Below are 23,330 nucleotides of genomic sequence, written 5' to 3'. Positions count from 1 at the left end.
GGATGCAAGGGTAAGTCTTGGCGCTGTCACCCCACCTCGGCCAGAAGCAGGAGTTTACGTTCAGCAGTGTGTATCATGTCGGATGGGAACGAGCCAGGACCAGAAGGGGACCCAGACTGCCCACGGACACAGGATGCACACTTACACCCTGCGTGGAGGACAGCAGGCCCCGAACCCCGTGAAATACCGCCTCCTCGTCCGCTGCGGCGCTCTGGACCAGGTCGTAGGCTTCCAGGAGGCACGCAGTCTTCCGCTCCGCATCCTTCTCGCCCCGGGCACGCAACCTTTACGAGGTGGAAGAGTGGGTTCAGCACAGAAGTACCAAAGCATCACTCCTAACAAAATGCGCGTGGAAGTTTCATGTAATTGTCCTGTGGGGTTTATTAGTGCCTGAAGTTTTATGATTAGATGTTTCACCTGGAACGATATTCTCAATGAATCTTAAAACAAAAATGAAGAAAAGACCTGGAACAACGCAGTCTGCACAGGGTGATGCTGTGTTTACAAAAATTAAGAGCGATGAAGCGAGGCCCCAGTGTCAGCCGTGCCGGCTTAATCACCCAATTTTCCCATCTGCGTTTCTCTGCTTTTTCGAAAGCTCCACAGTGACCGCGCACCGCTCCCGCCCCGACAGCGTCAGCCAGGCAGACTCCACACGTGCCCAGGTGCTTTTCCTCCTCAGACCTTGCACTCGTTTGCTCGCTGTGCGCCCAGCCAGTGGTGGCCATCGGAGGGGGCAGGGGCGAGAGGGGCGTTCAGTGAGGCTTTGCCCCCCGCCCCTCGTGTTGGGCGGGCTCTGCGGGCCACGTAAGAATGGGAGTCTGCCCTGCGAGGACTGCGCCTGGAGGTGTGCCCGCTGTGTGTGAGCACGTGTGAGTGGTCAGGGTAGTGGGACATGCGGGTGTGAGGCGCCCGCCCACGGGGAGGTGTGGGGTGACGTGTGCACGTGTGCCCGGGCTGGGCAGTGGCTGTGCTGGGAGGGGCGAGGCAGGAGGGGGCTGAGAGGTGGGGCTGAGTGTTTGTGACACCCGGGTGGGTGCTCGGGGGTGAGGACACCCGAGACGAGCCACGTGGGAGGCTGCAGACCCGGGGCGAACTCCCCGCAGGAGGTGCGTGCAGATAGGGAGGAGGCCCCACTGGGGGTCGAGGGAACTGGCCCTGGGAGGAAAGCCAGAGGTGGGCAGAACGTGGGAGTGCCCGGCCAGGTGGGGGTGTGGGCCTGGGCGGGGGCTGCAGGGAGCTGGTGAGGGCAGGTCTCGGGGAGCCCAGGCAGGCCTGCCCACCTCTTGAGTTTGGCCCGCTCCAGCTTTATCTCCACACACTTCTCCTGGCAGCCGCAGCTGATAAACTTCTCCTCGATTCCCAGCAAGTGGTCGTCCATTTCCATCAGCAGAGACGAGCACACGGGGGACTCGCCCTCAGCCGGCTCCTGGGAGGCCTGGATCTGGAGGCGCACACACCTGCGGGGGCGGGGGTTCCTCTTCAGGTCCCACTAAACACACGCTCCTTCCCCATGACTGTCGTCACATCCACCACCCACGCCTGGCTTCCATCCCAGATGCTGGAAGAAACGCTGTCAGAGTGTTCCTCGAAAACCCGAAATCCTACAAACCACGGTCTCTGCTCACCTTGCGATAAAATCAGAAAGAAGCACCTCCCCACCCCAGGTGCTTTACAGCCCCTGGGGAGTTCAAAGCCTCGCTCCTGAAGGGCTCAGGGGCACAAAAGAAAACCCAGGGGAAACCGCCTGTTCACACGTCCACCTGCAGGCGCTGCGGCGGGGCCCAGAGGCGGAGACGGAGCGGCCACGAGCACCCTCTCGCCCGCACAGAAAGAAGAGCTCGACAGAGATGAAGGGAAAACAGAGGAAACCAAAACCAGACAAGACCCCGGTCGGGGAGGTGGGAGCCGCTCTGAGGCGGCGGGGTAAGCTGGGACCTGAGAACTGACCTCGAGACAGACTTCGCACAGTTACGAGGAAGGAGCTGGGAAACCATTTTCTAGGAAAAATTACTGGAAGGACGGCTCAAGGACAAGCTGAAAGCCGGCAGCCACCGCAGACACGGCGCTCCTGCCTGGGGTTCTGTCCCCACGCCGCCCGCCCGGCCCGGGCAGCGGGAGAGGCCCTGAGGTGGTCTCCGGACATGCGGCCTGGAAAGCCAGTGGGGCAGGGAACGTCCAGCGCCGCCCGGGGAGAGAGAGGGGAGCGCGGGCCTGCCCGTCCCCCAACCCTAGAGGCCCCCAGGAAACCAAGCCACGCTCCAGGGCCTTGAGACGGGTCACCAAGTACTCAGGGACAAACAAGGCCACCTGCCCCGCGCCAAGAGGAAGGGACCCAAGCGGGGCCGGACGTGGCGGCTGGTCTGAGGGTCCCTGGAGCAGCGGGGACAGGGCCTTGTCATGCGATTCTCTCAGCTTCGTGGGTTTGGAATGTGGCATGAAAATCAGTACACAGAAAAAAGTAAACGCCGACTTTCATGTCAGTTCACATTTTTCTTACAAAAAGTTACCTGGCTTCTAGATCTGTGGTCATGAATTCCAGGACGGGCACTCGGTTGGGTCTTTCTCTCTTGAGAACGTTGAAGGTGTCCACGAGCTTCTGCAGCACTTGGCAGCCCTGAGGCGGCGGTGCATGGGCCTGACTGTGGCCCGGCCCGGCCCGGCCCCCCCGCCGCCCCGCAGGGCACACGGCCACCTCCTCACCAGTGCGTCCCTCCTGTCGTCCTCCGTGGCCAGCAGCGCGTCCACCAGAGTCAGGGTGGAGCTGTACCAGAACTGCTCGCCACCCCCCAGGCGCTGGGCCCTCTCAATCATCTTCTGGGCTAGTCTGTAGTTCTTCTCCTTATTTGCCAACTGGGCTAAAAGGTGCAAGCACTTCGATTCTGCACACGGATCGTCAAGCTCCTGAGAAAGAGGCAAACACGGGGACAGGAAGGGAGCATGGGGGGAGGCGCGCAGGAGAGACACAGAGAGACAGTGACAGAGACGGGGAGACGGTGGCACCAGGCCTCTGCACACCCGCCATCTGAGCTCCTCTCTGACGGCTCATTGTAGGACGAGCCGAGAGGGGGCGGAACTGAGACTCAGGACATGGGGTGGGGACTCCGGCGGGCAGACAGCTGGGAAGGAATGTGCCTTAGGCTGCTGCCAAGGAGACGGGGCAGAGCACCGTCTGTGCGTGTGGGACGCACGTCCTCCTGGCCTTGCAAGAGAAGTCTCGGGAGGGTCAGGATGGCAGCCAGGTAGAGGTGACGACAGGGTGGACGACCCTTTCGTGGGTCTGGGGAGGCTGAGGGGAAGGTCAGGCATGCTCGGGCACAGGATGGGAGCCACAATCATGGCGATGTGGTGGCCTTGAACAAGCCAACTTGTTACCAGCACCCGTGATGTATCAGTGTCGGCCCACTGCCTCCACCTCCTTGGCCTCCAGCAGTGAGAACACTGGGTCCTCCCACCCCCTCGGATCCTGGTTCCTGCCCCTGGAGCCCTCTTCCCTCTGGTGTCAGGAGAGCCAGCGTCCGCAGAGTGCTGCACCCCCGGGGCCCACCCTGACCGCCGTCCCATCACCGGCCACGCTCACTCGAGTCTGTCTCCCTGCCTGAAACAGAGGTCTGAACCTCCCAGGGCTTTGAATTTTGTACCTTTCTTCGGGATGCTTCTCTCTCTGGACTTCTTTTCCCAAACAAGTGACAGCCTGCCTGCTCTGCAGCTTTCCCTCGCCCTCCCAGTGAACAGTTCTGAACGCTGGACAAGACAAAGCCCTGTGTGAGGCCCTGGGAGGTCTGACGCTGCGGGAGGTGAGAGCCGTGGTCTCTGGGAGGAGGGGGGGGTGCACGGGCAGCTCCGCCCTGTCCCAGGTTCTTCCTGAGGGCACACGTCCTCATGGGGACAGAGCCCAGGAAGGGAGCCACAGCTAGCTGAGGGGAGGAGGCTGGAGCTGGGGGTTCCTGGAGTTGACCCCAGAAGGGCCAGTCCCAGGGATGGGGGACAGGGGAGGCAGAAGATCTGTGCTCAGGGGCAGAGCAGGAGACAGTAGGAGCGGGGCCAAGGGGCTGAGCTGTGATCTGAGAGTCCAGGCTGGAACCAAGCCTTTCTCAGGGGTCTGGGTGAACCGCAGGCTTCCAATGTAACCCCAGAGAGGCCACAGACACCTGCCAGGCCCACACGGAGGAGTAGGGACCAAACTCTGCCTCTTAGAACAAAACCGACGCTCTTGGCCTCTCCGGGGTCTCATCGTCCACACACAATACCGAATGGCCTGCTCAGAAACAGAAAACCCCTCAGGACCAAGAAAACAGAGGCCACAATACAGACCCAGGGAAGCTGCAGGAACCAGGGGCTCTAACTCTGAGGAATGAGCTCCGGGCTGGGGACACGCGAGGGTGGCTCTGCAAACAGGAGCCGGGGTGCCCTGGGGCAGCCGTCAGGGCAGACAGGCCCGTTTCCTGGAAAGCAGCAGCCCCACTGCGGGCTGGGGTGTGGGGCTGCTTCTGAGCGTGACTGGGCGGGTGTGGCCCTCACCTGGAAGGCCAGGTGCGCCTCTGACAAGAGCAGCCTCGCAGGCTGGTACAGGTCCATCGCAAGCAGAACCTCTGCCTTGAGGGTCCACAACAGAGGGAAGGATGTTCCTTCCAGGCCCCTCCCGGTCTCTCTGTTTACCTGCAAAATCTGTAAGACACACAGGCCGCGGGCATCGGCGCCAGGGGCTCCTTGTGCAGAGGAGGCTGCATCGAGCTGTGGTGCAAGCTTCACGTCAGGTCCTGCACCTCCGAGCGCGCTTCGCTCGAGTGCTGGGCCTGGGTCTTCTCCGGGGACGCCTGTCTCCTCTCACCTCACACCCAGCCGCACCCACCAGCAGCTGGCGGGAGCTGGTTTCGGCTGGCCTGCTCCCTCCCTGCCCTCCCCCTGCACCAGGCAGCACCCTGGCCAGGGTAGGCCACAGCATGTGGTGGGGATGGTCACCCTCCTGCAGGGCCAGGCCCCTAGGAGGAGCGCCCGCCGCGTGGGTGAGAGCCGGCCCCGCTCACACCTCCTGGGCCTGCTCCGGCTGCGAGGGCCTCGCCCTACCTGGGGGCCTGGCGGCTCCCCTGGACCCCCTCTGCTGATTCGCCACTGGGGCCCTGCCGTCTCGTCGTCCTCCCCCAGGGACTCCCAGGGCCACACGGGGCGGGGACGCGTCCCAGCAGCCCCTGGACTTCCCAGGAAGCCTGCACAAGGGTGTGGGCACAGCACCAGCAGGACCAATCCGGGCTCACTGGCTCGTGCCGGCCTGGCCCGGCCCCACCAGGCTGGAGCGGAGGCGCTTCTGCGAAGTGGCAGCACCTGATCCCTCGCCACAAGGGGCTTCGTCTCTGTCTGCTGGGCTGCCGGGGGGCGCTCGGTCAGTGTCGGCAGACTTTCTTCCAACAGTGGTTCCTTATTTTTCTCCTTTCTCAAGGCAATTTCTTTTCTGCAGCTGACATAAGTAACACAGGCAGTGAGCCAAAGGGGAAACACAACGGCCGGAGAGCTCTGAGCACGTCCCATTCCAGTGCTAGTCACAGAAATGCAAACTAAATTAGCCAAGGGAGCCACTATTCATTCACATGTTTACAAAGATTTTTAAAATTCCTATGATTCAACAGCAAATACGGCTCCCAAATTTGCGCTTTCAGCCCAGTCTCTTCTCCAAACTCCAGGCTCAAGCACTAAGCTCATCTGACACCACGATCTGAAAGTTCAACACGAACCTCAAACTCACAAGCAGACCAGACTCCACCTGGTCCGTCGAGACAGGAGGCGGTGCCAACCTTGGAGGCCCCTGCATACCCTGCTTCCCGTGGGACCTGCCTTCCCCGCATGCCTTCAGGGTGCCTCCCCACTTCTGCATCCCCGCCTGGACGCCTGCAAATGCTCGGTCCTCCGTCCCCCTCCACTCCCCCACCCGGGAGACGCCCCCACAGGAGGGGTGAGTCAGTAATAACTGCCCCTCAAGCACTGTCCCAGGGCCCGGCCGGCGTGGGAGATGGGGCCTGGGGCTTGGCGGGGACGCAGGAAAGCTGGGAGACAGGAGCCCCCGAGCAGGAGGAAGCTCCCGGCCCCGCTGGACGCACCTCGCCTGCTCCACATCCTCCACGTGCGTCTGCCCGGCCAGGTCTTCGTGGAACGCCGCCGCGTCCCTCAGCTTCAACTCGGAACAGACCAGGGCCAGTCTGCAGGGGGAGTGGGGGCATCGCGCTAAGTCAGGCTGCCCTGCGCCCAGGGGCCCAGCCCGGAGCGCGGATGGGACAGGACGGAGCTTGAGGGCATTTTCAGTAATTGTTCAAGCTGAGCAGAATTACTACGGAAATAACGGTAGCTCTATCAAATTGCAGGTAGAAAATGTTGTCGCCTTCATTCACGCATGTTACTCAACACATGTTCAGTCTCAGGGTCACCTTGAGCAGCGCCGATAAAGCGCAGTACGTGGCGCCCAAACAAATTCTGCTTTGATCTCTTGCGCAAAACAGTTTTACTTTGAAATGATTTCAAGCTTACAGAAAAGTTACACAAACATGCAAAGCATCGCCGCAGCCCTTCAGCCAGACCCCTCCCCCTGCTCGGCGTGCACACCGTTTTCTGAACAGCTTTGAGTCGGGTGAAGACGCGGTGCCCCTTCGTTCTAACACTTCACCGTGCGTTTCCTTGGAGCAATGATATTCCCTTAAAGACTGAGTAGAAGTTTTAAAATAAAAACCCTATTTTTGTGTGTAAGTATTTTCATTTATTTGGCTTTACAAATCTTAGGGATTTTATTATTTAAATAAATGGCCCACTACATTATTAATACTTAAAATGTGATTTGCTTTTATATTGTTTTGGCTAAATGTTCACTTCAGCGGCCAAGTGAGTCCCGGCCCCCCGACCACAGAACATGCTCACCCACCGCAGGTGGTAGAGGTCTTCCAGGCCTTTGCTTCCCACCACGGAGGCTGCAATCAGTGCGCCCAGCTGCAGGACGGGGACCGTGAGCTCGTGGAGGAACAGCGTCTTCAGGGCCTCCACCAGGTGATCCAGATAATACAAACTGTGCGTCTACACCAACAGCAAACACGGAAGGTTGGAGAGGAGCGGGAGGGCGGGCCTCCCGCGCAGAGGGCCCTCCTCCCAGGGCTCTGTCCTCCCAGGACGCGCACACGGGGTGTCGACACGTGTTTGCTGAGTGATGAGGGATGTGCCCCCTGCCTGCTCCCGTCCACTCAAGCCTTCATCTTTTTATGCGCATTTGCCTATAATCTCAGCGCCCAAGAATGGTTAGAGGCCCTCACAAGAAAAAACCATTTGTTTTCTTTCAAATGAATGTTTTTGTTTCATTTCTTTACGTACACATACAATTGCTTTAAAATTTAATACGGAGAACAAACTAGTGGTTGTCAGTGGTACTTCTGATTTTTCAGGCGGTGGAGTTGAGGGCCCACCGAAAGCTAAATGCTCCGGCTGCATCCTGAAAGCCTGCACCTGAGGCTCAGGGGCAAAAAGGCAAAGTGGCCCCGGCGGGGACTCCATCCAAGCCCAGTAGCATTTGGTGGCCTGGGAAGTGTGTGGCTTTTTGAGAGACTATTAATTGATAATTCCTGGTGAGGCCGATAAAGACAGAGGGTGGGGGAGACACGGAAATCCTGACAGGTCCTACAGACCCTGAAAGACAGGAAAAGGATACTGAGAATGACATTCTGACAATACATTTAAAATTGTACATTACATGGAAACATCCCGGAAAAGTACAACCTAGCAAAATTATTACAAAAAGAAATATAAAACCTGAAGGGTTCTGTGACTATTAAATAAATTGGGTCCATAATTAAAAATCTTCCCCAAAGATCTGGGCCCAGAAGTCTGCACCAGGGAATTCTTCAAAACACTTAAGAAAGAAATAACTAATTTTACACACATTCTCCCCAAGAACAGTTAAGGAAAAGAAAGGAGCAGTTTCTAGCTGACTGAAAGGCCAGTGTGGCATCGTGAGCTAACAAGGAACACACATCTGCTCTTTGCTGCTGGCCCCTGGCCCCCGGCCCCCAGCCCTTAACCCCGGCCTGTGTCACTCACAAGCTCCTTTCAAGCACACCTTTGCCCACGCTGACAGGGTGACTGCTCCAGTCCCCAGAGAGCTTCGGGGTGGTGGTGGGGTGCTGGCGGCCAGAGGAGCCAGCCCTGCGACTGGAGAGTTGAAACTCTTAGCCCCACCCTGACATCTGGGGAGGGGGAGGGGCTGGGGACTGAATTAGCACTAACGGCCAAGAGCTGCTCAACCAGCCACACCTCTGAAAGGCAACCTCCACGAACACCTCCGGGAAGGGGTCTGGGGGGCCTCTGGGCTGGTGACCACAGGCGCCTGCCAGTGGGGCAGGGCCGGGCCCCGGCTCCGCGGGGACAGAAGCGCCTGGGCTCGGGCTCCCAGGTGTCGCCGGGGGGCCTCTCCGTGGGCTCTTCACCTGTGCCCCTTACGGTGTCCTTCGTGGTAAAGCAGGCGTCTGGTGAGCGCAGCGCCTCCCTGAGTTCTGGGGGTCGTCACAGCAAACACCGGGCCTGCGGAGGGGTCCCGGGAACCCCACTTGGGCCCATGCTGGACAGAAGTGCCGGCGGCCTGGGACCCGATACTTGTGACCGGCGTCTGCAGTGGGGGCAGTCCGGGGGACCGAGCCCTCAACCTGTGGGGCCTGCGCTGACCTGGGGAGTTAAGTGTCAGAACTGGGCGTCCACAGGGAACTGGAGAGCTGGCTGCTGGTGTGGAAAACCCGCATGTCTGGGGCTAGGAAACAGTTCAGAGTCAGTGTAAGTTTTCACCAAATCCTAACAAGGGTGTAGTCTGAAAGCAAAGTTAAAAGCCAGTTTTTCTCATGAACACAGAGGCAAACACCCCAGCAAAGTATCAGCCAGTTAAATCTGATGACGTACAAAGCAGACGATGCTTCCCATCTAGGCCGACTTGATTCTGGTAAAACATTAGGGGAAATCCAGGTAATTAATTTAAGGAAGGGAAGACAAAAACATCATTTGAATAGAGAAACAAGATATTTGATAAGAATCCACAGCAATTCATGATTAAAACTCTTAGCAAATAAAGGAACTCCTTTAATCAATAAAGAACACGTACCAACAGCCACAACAAATGTCAGCTACGCTCAGTGAAAGGCTGAGACAGAGAGCAAGACAAGGGCGGGGCCGTGACCATTCTCGCTGCACACCGTGCTGGCGGCGGCCCACAGAACACGGCAAGGCAAAGAGGTAACAGGCGGGATGGTTAGAACTAGGAGAAAATGTTTGCAGGTGAAATGCAGATTCTGTGCACACACAAAATCCACAAGAATCTGCATATAAGTTACCAAAATTATTAACAGGTCAACCAGATCAATGGATGCAAGGCCAAGATGAAAACAATTCCATTTCTAAGTTTCATCTGGAGTTAAAAAAGAAACAAAAGAGGAATATTTATAACAACATCCAAAATACCAAAGACGCAGAAACAACTCCAACACGCGCATCACCTCCACGCAGAAAACCCAAGCCCGTCACCGGGAGGGGTCGGGGAGACCCTGTCAGTGGGAACCAGACATGCCCACGGGCCAGGAGACTCCACGTGGAGACGCCCATTCTCCCGAGTCTGAAACTGACCTTGAGATCCAGTCACAACCGGAACTCCACCAGGGTTTAAACGGAAGCTGACAGGCTGGTTCTAAAATACACGTGAAACACAACGGAAAATGGAAGGACACCCAAGACCTTCTTGAAGAACAAGTCAGAGGAAGTTCCCTCCCAGACATTCCAGGCTACGAAGTCCAGGAGTTGAGACAGACATGGTGTGAGGACGAACGCCTGACTCACGACAGAAGTGGGTTTTCCAGTCAGCGGCGCTAGAACACCCACATGTCCGGGTTTAAAAGCTCGAAACCGGCTCGGCGCCTTGCACCACACACCACATACAAACCAGTTTCAGATCTAAATCTGACAAAACTATAAAGCTTTGGGGGAAATCCTGGAAGAGACTATTTTCATGACCTTTAGAAGGAGAACTTTTTGAACAGGACACAAAAGCACTAGTCGTGATGGGAAAGATTAATAATCTTCATTCCATTAAAATCAGGGATCTGTATTCACGAGACCTCAAGAAACTCGAAGTTCAGAGTGAAAGGTGACCCGCTGTTCAAACCTGTCCAAGTGCTTTCCAGGACAGGTACGGGACTCTTCCAGCTCAGCCAGGAAAAGGCGGGGAGCTTCACAAACTGGGCGGTGGGCTCACAGGCACGTCACCGAAGAGGACATTCAAGCGCCAAAAGGCACTGAAGAGTGTCTGGCCTCCCCGTAATCGGGGTGTCCCACCCCCCGCCCAGAGTTAGGAAGGCGGGGCAGCGGGGCTGGGAGGATGGGGGCGGGAGCTCCTGCCCCGAGGGGAGATCCAACCGGCACAGCCCCCACGAAGGCCGTCTGTCAGTGTCCCTGCAGTGGAAGGTGCGCTGCGCTGGGCGTGCGCCTCGCCCATGGACCCGAACAGAAGCCTCCGTGGGCGTGACTAAGACGAGGACCCTAGGCAGGGTGGTTCTTCTAGACTATCCAGATGGCCCGACAAGCGGGAGAGGAGACACTGACAAAGACGGAGGCACAGTTTGGGGTGACGAGGCCACCAGCCCAGGGATGCCCTGACCGCCAGCAGCTGAGAGGCCAGAGGACCCCTCGGATTCTCCAGAGGGAGCGGGCCATGCTGACCATCTGAGCCCTGCCCGGGGATACTGACTTGGAACTTGCGGCCCCCAGAACGGGGAAGGGAAAACACCCTGTCTGTGTGGCCTGTCACAGCAGCCACAGGCCACTGGTGGGCACAGCTAAACGCTCACGGTTAGGGGTGGCACCTGCGTGGTGAGTGGCTGAGGAAAAGCACGTGGGCCCCAGAGACAGCAGTTGCTCGGGGAGCGGCAGCGGTGGGGGAAGGCGCTTGTGGGGAGGGCCTGGGGCCTTCACACAGGAGCCCCTTTCTGATAACCCACTAAGCTAAACCGGGTCCTCCTTCGCAGCAGAGAGGCCCGACCCTGGACGCAGGCTGGCCGGGGGGGTGACCAAGTCCTGGGACTGTGCCTTTAGGTAAATAAACTTACTGGCTTCTGGATACTTGAAGAGTTAACAGTAAAGTTGCTCTGGTCCTGTTTGAACACAGATATCACTTCCTCAGGGCAGGAGTAGGAAGCCCACTCGTCCACACTTGCTGGTAAATCCTCAAGCCGTCTGCGAGGAGTGGGGGGTTGACACTGAAAGGCAGGAAGGCAGACTTTGCTGTAAGAAGTGGAGTTGGAGACGTGCAGCCAGGTGGCCCTAATCCAAAAGGTGGGTCATGAGCCCAGAGAAGGTGGTGCCTCTGGAGACAGGGTGGCCCAGATCTGCCGCTGCACCTGAGCCCAGGGCACCTGCCACCCTCCCTGGGATCCAAGCCCAACCATGTGCCACGCAGACACACACACGACTTTGGGGCAAGACACACTCTGACCCCACTTCCCGGAGAGCGCACACGGAGGCTTTCCGCCCCTGCGCAGCAGGGGTCTCCCCGGGCGCGCGCCCCAGCTCGGCGCACAGGGTGAGTGAGGCAGGGACGCCGGGGGCCCAGGCTGGGTGGTAGCCCTGGGGGGCCGAGCTGCAGGACAGCGTCAGGTGGGCTGCCGCGAGCACAGCCTGTGGACAGGGTGACAGGGGGACGTGCAGCTCGGGCGCCTGTCCCGCCCCGCACAGCCAGGACCCAGACGTGCCCGGGTGGAGGGGCTTGCCCCCGCAACACAAATGGCCGCCAGGGAGGAGCCTGAAGTTCCCGGGCTGGGGGGGGGGGTGAGACCGCGGCCCCCACGTTACGGGAGAGGGTGCCGGGTGCTGGGGCTGGGAGCCTTCAGGGCTGCCTGGGCCCCGCGCCCGCCCGGGTCTCTGCTTCGGGTCTCTGCCCCTGTCCTTGTCCTTCTCCTTGTCTTTGTCTTTGCTCTTCTCCTTCTCTTTTTTAGGCAACAACAAATGTGAACTTGCTGCTGCTAGAATTTTACTTTCTGAAATTGACTTTCCTGCTGTTGATAAGGAAACCTGGGAAATGAAATCCAAATTTGCAACGTTAGGAACAGAAAGGGGGCCCCACCCTCCTCCCGTGCCCTTGGACCTGAGGTGCGGGTGACCGAAGCGTGGGAGCGGCCAAGCCGGGAGCCCGCCCAGCGTGAGCTCAGGGCCCGGGGGACACACGGCTGGGGGCAGACCGCGGACTGTCAGGAAGGGCTCGTCAGCTCCGCAAAGTGAACAGTGCAGTGTCTCTGACGAAGAGCACACTTGAGCGACTTCTGGCAGTTCTTTTAAAAGAACTGCAAAGAGTCTCTGCCTGGAGGGCGGGGCGATGGCCCTGCTGTCCCCAGCAAGTCACAGGGGGTGGGGGTGGCAAGCCTGCCCCAGGGGAAAGGTCTGTCCTGCTGGGGGTCCCTGCAGGGCCGCGAGGAGGCTGGTGAGGCACAGGGAAGGTTCTGGAAGCCCAGTGGCAGGGAGTCGGGAAGACACGATTCGGTGGGGGGGGGGGGGGCTCGGGCTCTGGGGAGAGCTGTGGAGGGAGTGGGTTTGGAGGGGGCAGTGAGGCCTCTCTTAGGAGGGGTAGACAGCAGGGAGGGCGGTGGGAGCAGGGGCCCCGGGGCAGGCATGGGGTGTCGGTGCTATGGGGGTGAGCGGAGGGGACCGCTGTCCCGGAAGGAAGTGGCCCAGGACCGGGGGCGGGGGCGGGGGCGGGGGCAGCGCAGGCCTCACCTGCCAGATGCGGTGGAGGAACGCGTAGGCCATGAGGCAGTAGTCCCGGCAGCCGGCCGCGTGCGGGGCCACCAGGGCCAGCAGCGTGTGGGTGCGTGCCAGCCGCTCTAGCTGCCGCACGTTCCACAGCGCCTCCAAGGATGCGGCCCCCGTGGCCCCCGCCCGCAGGCTCCCCAGGGCCGCCTGTGTGGCTGGGCGTTCATCTGTGAGACAGGGCGAACCGCCGGGGCGCTGGGCTCTGCGTCCGGGGCCTCAAGGCTTCCTCCCATCCCCGACCCAGGCCCGGCCCTGGTCCCCCACAGCAGGCAGCCATCCCTTCAGGGCCCACCGCCAGCCCCTCACCCGCGGGCCCCTCACCCGCGGGCCCCTCACCTGCAGGCTCGGGTGTGTCACTGTCTGGCTGCATCCTCAGCAGGATGTCAATCGCCCACTTCAGGTGGAAAATCACGTCCTCAATAGGAAACTGTCTGTGATACAGCCACTCGCTGAATTCCACGATATAGTCAACCTTTTGCCAGTCACTCTCTGGCTTCTTTGGGATTAAACAGGAAAGGACAGTGAGCCCCGCAGGCAGCAGGCAGCACCGAGAGCCAGCACCGGAACTTCGCACTTCTCCGCCTTCCAGAGGCTCAGGGGCCCTCCTCCGGGCCTCGCCGTCAGGCGTGGCTGCAGGTGTGGGTCTTCGTGTGCAGTGTGCAGCAGCACCAGAGCTCGGGGGTCCTCCTGGGGTCTGCTCCCTTGGCAGACGCCCTGCTGCCTGCCCCCGGCCCCCAGCCCCCCCACCTCACAGTCCCCGCAACCACGTCGGCCCAGCCAAGGAGCTCCCAGTCGTCACCCCATCCTCAGCCCGGTCTCCTCGGGCACACGAGGGAATCGGACAGTTCCATGGCTCACTGGGCCCCGGGGGGCAGAGAGGATGCCGCCTTGTCCCATGTGCGGCCCCAGAGTCCAGCCCAAGGCCTGGCTGGTGCACAGACTCGGTATCAAACACCAGTCATCGCTGCATGACCCCCACCCCCGCCCTCCCAGAGTCAAGCCGGCCTGCCCTCCACTTGGCGGCTCCAGCCCACGCTGCATGCATCCCACACCTCGCGCCTCATTGCCTGGGAAGGGGACGGCACAGCTGGCACCACGGGGCGAGGAAGGAGGAGGAGGTGCTGATGAAAGAGGGGGCAGCAATGTCATTTCTGGTCGAGAAGATGGAAGGGGGCCGGAGGCAGTAGAACGTGCAAGCTGAGGGTGGAGTCAGCCCAAGACACTGGCTGAGACCACCAGGGAGCGGGGCCTGGGCCGAGGACCAAGCCCTGAGTGGGGTCCTCCTCCCTGGTAAGGGGAGGGCAGAGGGGCGGAGAGGTAGCCCTGAGAGGGGGCACCAGGGAGCCAGGTGTCCCATGGCCATCAGTATGGAGGAGGAGGGGTCAGAAGGGCCCTCAGAAGGACCATGCTGGCCCCTGGTGGCTTTGACCTGAGCTGTGCAGGGGGGTGGGGACGGGGCTCCTTAGAGGAGCCGAGGGGAGAATGACCATCTTTTCCACGAGTGGTGCTGAGGTGGGGGGCCGGACCCCCACCTCACCCCAAACACAAAGCTGAACTCAGGACAGATCAGAGGCTTCAACCTAAGAGCTACCACTACGAAGCTCCTGGAAGAAGACGCAGGAGTAACCCCTGCGCCCTTGGATCACACGGCGGTGTCTCAGACACTCCAGAAGCAGCAGGTACGTCGGGCTGCATCAAAATCTTACCCTTTTGTGCTCAAATGACTTCATCAAGGAAGTGAGAAGGGAGCTGAGAAGAGCACCCACAGAATGAGAAAATATTTCCGGATCACGTATCTGGTGAGGACTTGCGTCCAGAACACATAAAGAACTCCTATGACTCAATAGTAAACAAACAGCCAAACTGAGAAATAGGGTAAGGATCTCAATGGCTATTTGTCTGCAGAAGACGTGCAGACACCCGTAAGCGCCCGAGAAGGGTGCACATCGTCAGTGACAAGGGAAACGAAGTCAGATCACGATTCAAACAGCAAAGCAGAGTCCCCACGTGAGCAGCAGATACGCGCCCAGAGAGCCGTGACCGCGTCCGTGTGGACACCTGTGCACGAACGTCACCAGCGGCCCGGTCACCAGAGCTGCAGACGGAGATGACCAGAGGCCCACTGGCACAGCCCGCCCACCTGCCGAAGACTGTTCAGCCGCAGGCAGTGAGGTGGGGACACGCGCCACGAGACGCTCAAGGAGAGGAGCGGAGGGTGGAGGGCGGAGGACGCGCCTCGTCTGGTTCCACTCGTGTGACGTGTGGCTCCCTGGGCCTGGGGGGAGGGCAGGGGCGCCCCGCGGCCACCTGTCGGGGACCCAGGCCTCTGCGAAGACCGCTTGGTGTTGACTGACCACAGAGCCCGTGGTAGAGCCTGCGTTTGGGCCCAGAGCGGCCTCCCAACCAGTCCCAGGTTAACCCCTGCCTTTCCCAAGGGGCACCCCAGTCCTTGGAGGACTCTGACAACCTCCAGGGGGAAAAGCCCGTTCAGCTGCCTGCGACCCATGCACGTCTTTGAGGCGACTTTAGTCCCACGGTCAGGGGCCTTCTTCATCCTTAGGCAAGTCCCACAAACTCTTGCATCAAATCGAGGTGCCCATACCTCCCCCCAAATCTCCAAGTGCACAGCTTCTCACGGCGGGGACTGGCCCAGAGGCCGCAGAGCCCTGCTGCCTCCAGCACCCCGCAGGGCCTCGGGCCCCTCCCTGCTCGCAGCCGGGAAGGGGGGCGGCGGACACACTCCGTCCCCACCTCAACTGGTGCCCCGCTGCCCTGCTCTTCCTTTGAGGCCCCCCTCCCCTCCGTGGGGTGGCCTCTGCCCCCAGGGGTCATGTGCAGGCCCTGCGTCAGCCCGGACGGACCTGCAAGGCGTGGATGGCGTTGTGGTAGCAGGTCAGCTCCCCGTGGATGCTCTTTGAGTTCAAGGCCAGGCGGTGCCACATGTGCGCCAGGTAGTCCTCACTCTCGTCCTTGAATTTCTGAATTTCCATTGTAAAGTTCTGCCCCAGTTTGGCCTTCACGATGACCACATGTTTGAAAATCAAGCTAAAGAAAAGTAAAAGGGAAAGCTGAGGCTTGAACTGAGCGATCAACCTTTAAGCGTCCATAGTGCATCCGAAACTGAAGCCTCTGTCTGTCTTCCACTTACAGAGACAAAGTAGAGCTTGAGTGTCTTGGGGTTTGGGGACTTTATTCCTCTAACTCCCCACCCTGCTGGTGCTGAAGTCTCTGCTGGGAAACATGGTCATGGGGGTGCGCGGGGCACAGGCACTCACAGGCGGTGGGCCGTCCGCGGCAGCACCTGCACCGCCTCGTCCAGCACCTTGAGGCCGCCCTCCCAGTCATCCCGGTCCGCGTGGCTGTGGAAGAGCAGCCCGTAGAGCGCGGCCCGCAGCGTCAGGTCATCTTCCGCCCCTGCGGCGGGAGGAGGGGCTCAGGGCGGCGGCAGTGGAGGCCCCTGGGGAGAGTCCCCGAGTGGGGGGCGCCCAGGCTAGCAGCTCGAGGGCCTGAGGCCACAGGACCAGCGGTGTTCCAGGAAGCACCCAGGACACAGTGCCGGCATCTGGGAAGCCTGGGGCCACCTGCTGCAGAGCTGGACAGTGAGGTGTGACCACAAGGTTGACCCAGCGGCGGACACTCCAGGACGTGTGTGCACCGCGTCCCTTAGACACACACGCAGCTGCCCATGCGGGCCGGCCGGGAGCAGCAGAGACTCCCGGGAGCCACCTGGGCCAGCCCTGCGCTGCTCGGGGTGCCGCGTTCGGGACCGTGGGAAATAACGGGTGCCCTGCTGTCCACAGCCAGACTTCTGGTCACGTCTGAGCCATGGGAAGCACACAGGTCCCGCAGTGTGGGAAGCGCATGCCTGGGCTCAAGGGCTTCCTGCAGTCAGTGCTCTGCATTTCCCTGCCCAGCGCCGAGGAGCCCTTCCTTCCTGAGCTGGCAGAGACCCTGCCAGCCGGACATTCTGACGGGGCCTAGCACAGAGGGGAGGGGCCGCCCTGCGAGCTCAGCTGCTCAGCCGTCGGGTCCTTCGTTACTGCGGCGGGGCATCCCCCACGCTGACTAACAGGACTTCATACGTGTTATATAGAAACAAATCATTTAGCCGCCAGTCAATACAAACACTTTCCCAGTGTTTACTTTTTAATTTTCGCATTATTTAAATTTTCGTGTATTTGAATGTGTGCCTCTACGATCACTCTAAACTTTAGGAAGTAATCTTTCCTCAAAATACCTGCTACGCTCAATTCTATTTTCTCATTTTTTGTATAATTTATATTTTAAAGCTGCTAGACCATTTATTTATTTGATGTTTCTTTCAGCACATGGAGCCAAGTGCAGGCATGGCCCACGTTTCCCCGGCAGTACCCCGCTCCATGCAGCACCTGGCCCTTGACCAGGCCGGGGGGTCCTGTGTGGTCCTGGCTGCCGTCTGCATCTGTGTCGTCTTGGCAGCACCAGCAAACACTCTTAACTGGTAGAGCTTAGGGTTCAGCTTAATATTTGATTACACATGGTGACATCTTTTGCTCATATCACCTGTGGCTGCTCTGCACCAGGTGTGGGGATCTAAAAGCACCAGCCCGCCCCCGGCTCGCGCCTGCAGCTCTGGCGTCCCGCGTCCACAAACCTGAGAGAAAATGGTCGTCAGTCGTCCCTCCACTTTGGAAATCTGCTGTAGGCCACTGGTGCAGAAGCAGCGTTTTTCCTTTTTCCTGGAGTGAAAACAAATAAGACAGATACTGGAAAGCTAGTTTATTCTTTCACCAGTTTGCTTTTCATTTGGCTCAATGTCTAATTACAGAAATTCCAGCTAATTTTTTGAAATATTAAGTCACAAAAAATGGAATCACATTTCACCCATGAAAGAAGGCACTCCAGTTCAAGGCTGATAGCATCAGAACACACGCGCATATGCACAGACACGCGCACATGCATGCAGACACGCACACGTGTGCACACAGACACGCACATGTGCACGCAGACCCGTGCACGCACAGACACACCCACATGCAGACACACGTACAGACACGCACATGTGCGTGCGCACACGCAGACACGTACACACATGCGCACGCACATGCACAGACTACCCCCAGTAGCCTACAGCTTTTTAATGACATGAAGCCTCCAAGTCAGTCTTACAGCCCTTAAATCAATGGGATCAGAAGCACATGAAACACAGCAAAAGCAGGCTCAGCGGGAGGTTTACAGCTACAGACACCAGCACCGAAATGGAAGAAAGGTCTCAAGTCAACAGCCTAATTTTGCACCTTAAGGAACTTGAAAAAGAACAAACTAAATCCAAAGTTAGCAGAAGGAGGGGGAAAAATTAAAGAGAAGAGCAGAGAAAAATAAAATATAGAGTAGAAATACAAGAGACAAAAATCAATGAAACACAAAGTTGTTTTCTGAAATAGTAACAAAACTGACAAACCTTCAGCTACACTGACAAAGAAAAAAAGAAAGCAGACAAATAACTAAAATCCAAAACTAAAGTGGAAACACTACTGCCAACCCTGCAGAAATAAAAAGGGCTGCGAGAAAATCCCGTGAGCGACTGTACGCCGACAAATCGGTTACCGAGAAGAGACGGAAAACCCACCCCTTCTCACCCTGCGAGGCCAGCACATGCTGATGGGAGGTCCAGACAAAGACATCACAAGAAAGGAAAAGTACCGATGACACCCTTCATGAGTATAGATGCAAAAATCCTCAATAAAATACGTTGCTAGACTGCAAATCAAATCTAACAACAAAGTAAAACTACCATTCACCGTGGCCAAGTGAAATTTATCCCAGGAACACAAGGGTGGCTCAACGCAAGAATACCGCTCAGCGCGATACATCGCACAACAGAAAGGAGGAAAGCCACTGATCGTCTCAACTGACTGAGAAAAGGCATTTGACAGAATCCAACAACTGCTCACCGTAAAACTGCTCTGAAAACTAGGAGTGGCGGGAGACCCCTCAGCACAACAAAGCTGTGAAATCTCACGGCTGCCACGACGCTCAACGGCGAAGACAGGCTTCCCTCTGAGATCAAGCAACAGGCAAGGACGCCCACTCAGCGCCGCTGCGCGTCACCGCATGGGGAGTTCTAGCCAGGCCAGCGGACAGAATAAGGAAGAGAAGGTATCCAGACTGGAGAGGAAGAGGGGAACCTGTCTCTGATCACAGATGAAAATCTCCAAGAAGCCACGAGAAAACTACTGCAGCTAGTGAACGGACTCTGCAGAGCCGCAAGACCCAAGGTCAGCATGCGACAGTCGGTGGTGTTCTGACGTGCCAGGAACAAGCAGCCCAAAAGGGAGCCTGGGAAGTGCTGACGGAGTGCACTGCCTCACGTGCAGAAGCCCTACCCTCAGCGTGGCGGTGACTGGAGACTGGGTCTTTGGGAAGGAATTAGGGTCAGATGAGGCCATGAGGGTTGGGTACTCATCATGCGATGTCCTTGTAATAAAGGACACCAGAGACCTTGCTCTGCCCCCCACCCACCACGAGGACAGAGCAAGAAGGCAGCTCTCTGCAAGCCAGGAAGAGGGCCTTTATCAGAAGCCGGCCGTGCAGGCTGCCTCATCTTGGACTCCTAGCCTCCAGAACTGTGAAAAATAAATTTTTGATGTTTAAGCCCCCCAGTCTGTGGCATTTTGTTATGACAGCATGAAATGACTAAGACGGGAAGCAATTCCGTTTACAACAGCACCTAGAAGAAATAAACACACTCAAAGAGGTGAAAGGCCTATGAGCTGAAAACGCAGAATGTTCCTGAAAGAAACCGAGGAATGCTGAAACACGTGAGAGCTATTCCACGCTCACGGACAGGAAGACCTGCTATTGCTCAGACGTAACACTACTGGGTGACCCACAGATCCAGCACAGCCCTCCCAGAACTCCAACAGCCCTCAGATCCACAAGAAGTCACAAGGCGCCCCAAGTGGTCAAAACGATCTTGGAAAGAAGAGCAAAGTTGAAGGACTCACAATTCCTGCTCTGAAAATCACTGCCAAGGACCTGTGACTCCCAGTGTGGTGCTGACACAAGGACAGACACACAGACCAGTGCAGCAAAAGAGCCCAGAATGAGCCCTGCATGGGTGTGGGAGTGGCTTTTGACAAGAACACAAGACCATCCGATGGGGAAAGGACAGTCCTTCCAGCAGGTGGTGCTGGGAAACCTGGATCTCCACGTGCAAAAGCGGCGGAGCCCTTACCTTGTACCACCTACTAAGATTCCCTCAAAATGGAAAAAAGGCCTAAACATAAGAACTAAAGCTGTAGAACTCTTAGAAGAAAACACTGTAGCACAGGGAAATATACACAAAATCTTATGATAACTCACAGAGAAAAAAATGTGACAATGAGTGTGTATATGTCCATGAATGACTGAAAATTGTGCTGAACACTGGAATTTGACACAACATTGTAAAATGATTATAAATCAATAAAAATGTTAAAAAAAAGAATGAAAAAAAAAGAAGAAAACACTGGAAAAAATCTTTATGACACTGTCTTTGGCAAGGACTTTATGGATATGACAGCAAAAACACAGGCAACAGAAGGAAAAACGTTTGAACGTCATCAAAATTAAGAACTTTGGCGCATCAAGGAACACTATCAAGGGAGTGAAAAGGCGACCAAATGAATGAAGGAAAAAAACCATGTAAGTTATACATCTGATAAGAAATTAATATTCAAAATATACAGAGAGTTCTTACAATCCAACAACAAAAACCAAACAAACCAGTTCAAACCCGGCCAAAAGCCTTGAACAGACATTTCACCAAATATAACACATAGATGGTTAATGAGCACACGCGACGATGCTCAGTGCCACCAGCCATCAGGGCACTGCAAATCAAAACCACAGTGAGGTACCTCACCCACTAGGATGGCTATGATTCTTTTTAATGGAAAATAAGTGTTGATGGGATGTGTAGAAACTGTAACCCTCGTGTGCGGCTGGGGAGAGTGAACAGCGGTGCAGCTGTTGGGGACAACAGGCTGGCAGCTCCTCGAAAGGCCAAACAGAGAACTGCCGGCAATTCCACTCCGAGCTCACGCCCCACAGGCGGGACACAGAGACACCTGCACACTGACGTTCACAGCAGCGCCACTGGCAACTGTCAAAGGCGGAGACAACCCACCCATCCCCACTGCAGCATGCGATCCATCCACACGATGGAGTGGTGTCCGGTTGTGAAGAGGACAGGAGTGCTGACACAGCCTGGATCAACCTCGAGGACACTGTGCTCAGTGAAACAAGCCAGTCACAGAGGACAAGCACTGTGTGATTCCACTTACATGAGGTCCTAGAGGAGGCAAATCCAGGGACACAAAGGACAATGGATGTCACCAGAGGTGGGGGAGGGGAGCAGGTGTTTAGTGGGTAGAGTTTTGTTGGGGTGATGGAAAAGCTTTAGGTATAACTGTGGTGATGGTCACACAATAGTGTGCATACAATTAATGTCACTGAATTGTACACTTAATGAACGGCTAAAATGATGAAAATTATACAATGTCTGTTTTACTGCACGTTTGAAGAAGCACATTAGAAAGAACTGGGCTTCGGGTATGAAGGCCTAGACCAGGGCCGCGCGTGTTTTCTCTGCGAGGTGCAGGAGTAAGTGCTTCTGGTCACGGTGCTGCCTCTGCAGTCGGGGAGCTCAGACTGCGTGTGTGAGAAGCCGTGGCCCTGCCCCAGTGAACCTGTATTTACGAAACAGGGGCTGGAGTTGCCCCCCGGCAGCAGTTTGCCCACCAGCAGAGACTACCGGAGGTCCCGTCTGGAACAGCAGGCTCCCAGCCAGGCACAGACACGCGGAGGTTGTGGCCCCAGCACTGACCAGCTCCAGATCGGCCCAGAGGGCAGCTCCCCCACCTCGTGTGCCAGGCCAAACCCCCAGGGCCCCTCTGCCTGCTGACAGCGATGGTTTCCCTGGGCCCTGGACCGAAGGCTTCCCCTGTGGGCTGTGTCCTGGGCACTCTGACCTTGGACATCTGTCTGCCATGGCCATCTCTGTCGGCCTGGAGTCTGGCCTTCCGGACAGACAGGAAGGGTGCTGGACGCAGGCCGGACAACCTTTCCTTTGCCTGGGCCGGACCCTGTCTGCCTCAGGGGCCAGGTGTTGGGAGGGGCCAGGCAGGGAAGTTCTGTCTGCCAGGACCACAATCCTTGGTAATGGAGGACGGGTGGACCCGCCATACCCCCTTCCAGTCAGACCCCTGGGACCCTGGGTGTGGGTCTGCCCGCCACCTCTGGTGGGTTTTCCTGTGCGTCTGCCTCTCCTGTTCTGCCCCCGTCCTCCCTCTTCTCGCCTTTCTTATGGAACTTCCCAGGTAGGGGTCAGGGTCCTCTGGGGGTGGGGAGAGAGCAAGGAGGGGGAAAGAGGAGGGAAGGGGAGGGAGGTCAGAGATGGCCCGCCCACCTGCCCCACTGGGATTTCAGGGACCAGCCCCCCCTCCCCCCGCCAACGCCGGCCATCCGTGCCTTGTCTGAGCAGCTCCACGGGGTCTGCCTTTCCTTGAGGCTCTTGCCCACCCTTTCTGGAGGAAGAAGCTTCGAGGCGGCGGTAGGACGCAGGCTCGATCCCCCGCGGCCCCGCGCACCTGCTTTCTGGCCTCCGTCCGGTTGATGATGCTGATGATCCGCTGGGTGGCGCTCTTACATTTTTTCCTGTTGACAGCGGAGGACAGCAGCGGGAGCCAGGCGTTCCAGTAGTGCCGCGCGGCCAGCATCACCAAGGCGCTGCTCCCCGCGAGGCCCCCAAACCTGGAAGGGAATTCCTGACCTAGCCAGCGCAGACGCGGAGGGGAGGGGTGAGGGCTCCTCCCCGGGCAGGTCCCCGCTGGGCCGCGCTCACGAGCCAGCTCCCGGGGCGCACCCTGCCCCAGCCCCACCCAGCCCCACGCCCGCCCCGGCTCGACCGCCCAGAGCTGCTCCGGACCCCGTCGCGGCCGCCCGGGGTTCCTCGCCCTGGGCAGGTGCCGAGCCCGGTCAGAGGGTCACCGAGGGCGCGCGGGCCTGGGTGGCCGCGGCCGTGAGCGTCGCGCGCCGCAGGGGCCGTCACTCCCGCCGCCGCGCGCACCGGCCGCGCGCACCTGGCACTCTCGATGAAGGCCTTGGCGGCCGCCAGGCGCAGCTGCTTCCTCCCCTTGAGGTTCTCCATGATGCTCCGGCCCTGGATGCAGGCGGCCGTGCTCAGCATCTCCGCCAGCAGCTGGGTCTGCACCCTGGGCAGAGAAGCGCGTCAGCTCCAGGGGGGTCTGGGGGCGGGGGTGCTGCTCAGAGAGATGGGCGAGCCCTGGGGACCGCCGGGAAGTCCCCAAACCAGACCGAACTGGCTGAGTCCAGTCGCCCCGCAGAACCGTGAGACGAATCATAAACTGATGCTTTGAACGACGGATCCTACATGACTGTGCAACGTGTCTTGCGCAGCCGCCAGTGAACCGACCGAGCCCCGGAGCGACGGCGCCCCCTCCGGACCCGACCCAGAGCCACGTCGGGGGCGCCGCCCCACCTCT

At 58.3% G+C, this 23,330-nt stretch overlaps 1 protein-coding gene across 7 annotated transcripts in view; it reads right to left on the bottom strand.

Annotated features, from left to right (window-relative positions):
• Positions 1 to 23,330, bottom strand: part of CFAP46 (cilia and flagella associated protein 46) — a 91,678-nt gene that overhangs the window by 26,187 nt on the left and 42,161 nt on the right. For all 7 annotated transcript variants that reach the window (XR_012510022.1, XM_074373332.1, XM_074373336.1 and 4 more), the window contains 17 exons: positions 22,908 to 23,039; positions 22,416 to 22,578; positions 17,438 to 17,522; positions 16,080 to 16,218; positions 15,666 to 15,849; positions 13,141 to 13,300; positions 12,769 to 12,971; positions 11,851 to 12,069; positions 11,109 to 11,258; positions 6,905 to 7,053; positions 6,093 to 6,191; positions 5,323 to 5,455; positions 4,522 to 4,668; positions 2,704 to 2,904; positions 2,511 to 2,617; positions 1,284 to 1,460; positions 146 to 284 (listed from right to left, as the gene is read on the bottom strand). Coding sequence is in view for 6 of the 7 variants with exons in the window: in XM_074373332.1 (XP_074229433.1) it covers positions 146 to 284; positions 1,284 to 1,460; positions 2,511 to 2,617; positions 2,704 to 2,904; positions 4,522 to 4,668; positions 5,323 to 5,455; positions 6,093 to 6,191; positions 6,905 to 7,053; positions 11,109 to 11,258; positions 11,851 to 12,069; positions 12,769 to 12,971; positions 13,141 to 13,300; positions 15,666 to 15,849; positions 16,080 to 16,218; positions 17,438 to 17,522; positions 22,416 to 22,578; positions 22,908 to 23,039 (2,587 nt within the window). In the remaining variant the exon portion in view is untranslated. The remainder of the gene's footprint in view (positions 1 to 145; positions 285 to 1,283; positions 1,461 to 2,510; positions 2,618 to 2,703; positions 2,905 to 4,521; positions 4,669 to 5,322; positions 5,456 to 6,092; positions 6,192 to 6,904; positions 7,054 to 11,108; positions 11,259 to 11,850; positions 12,070 to 12,768; positions 12,972 to 13,140; positions 13,301 to 15,665; positions 15,850 to 16,079; positions 16,219 to 17,437; positions 17,523 to 22,415; positions 22,579 to 22,907; positions 23,040 to 23,330) is intronic.

The sequence above is a fragment of the Camelus bactrianus genome, chromosome 11, assembly GCF_048773025.1.
Source record: "Camelus bactrianus isolate YW-2024 breed Bactrian camel chromosome 11, ASM4877302v1, whole genome shotgun sequence".
In the NCBI taxonomy this organism is placed as follows: domain Eukaryota; kingdom Metazoa; phylum Chordata; class Mammalia; order Artiodactyla; family Camelidae; genus Camelus; species Camelus bactrianus.
This window is presented reverse-complemented; position numbering and strand designations above follow the sequence as displayed.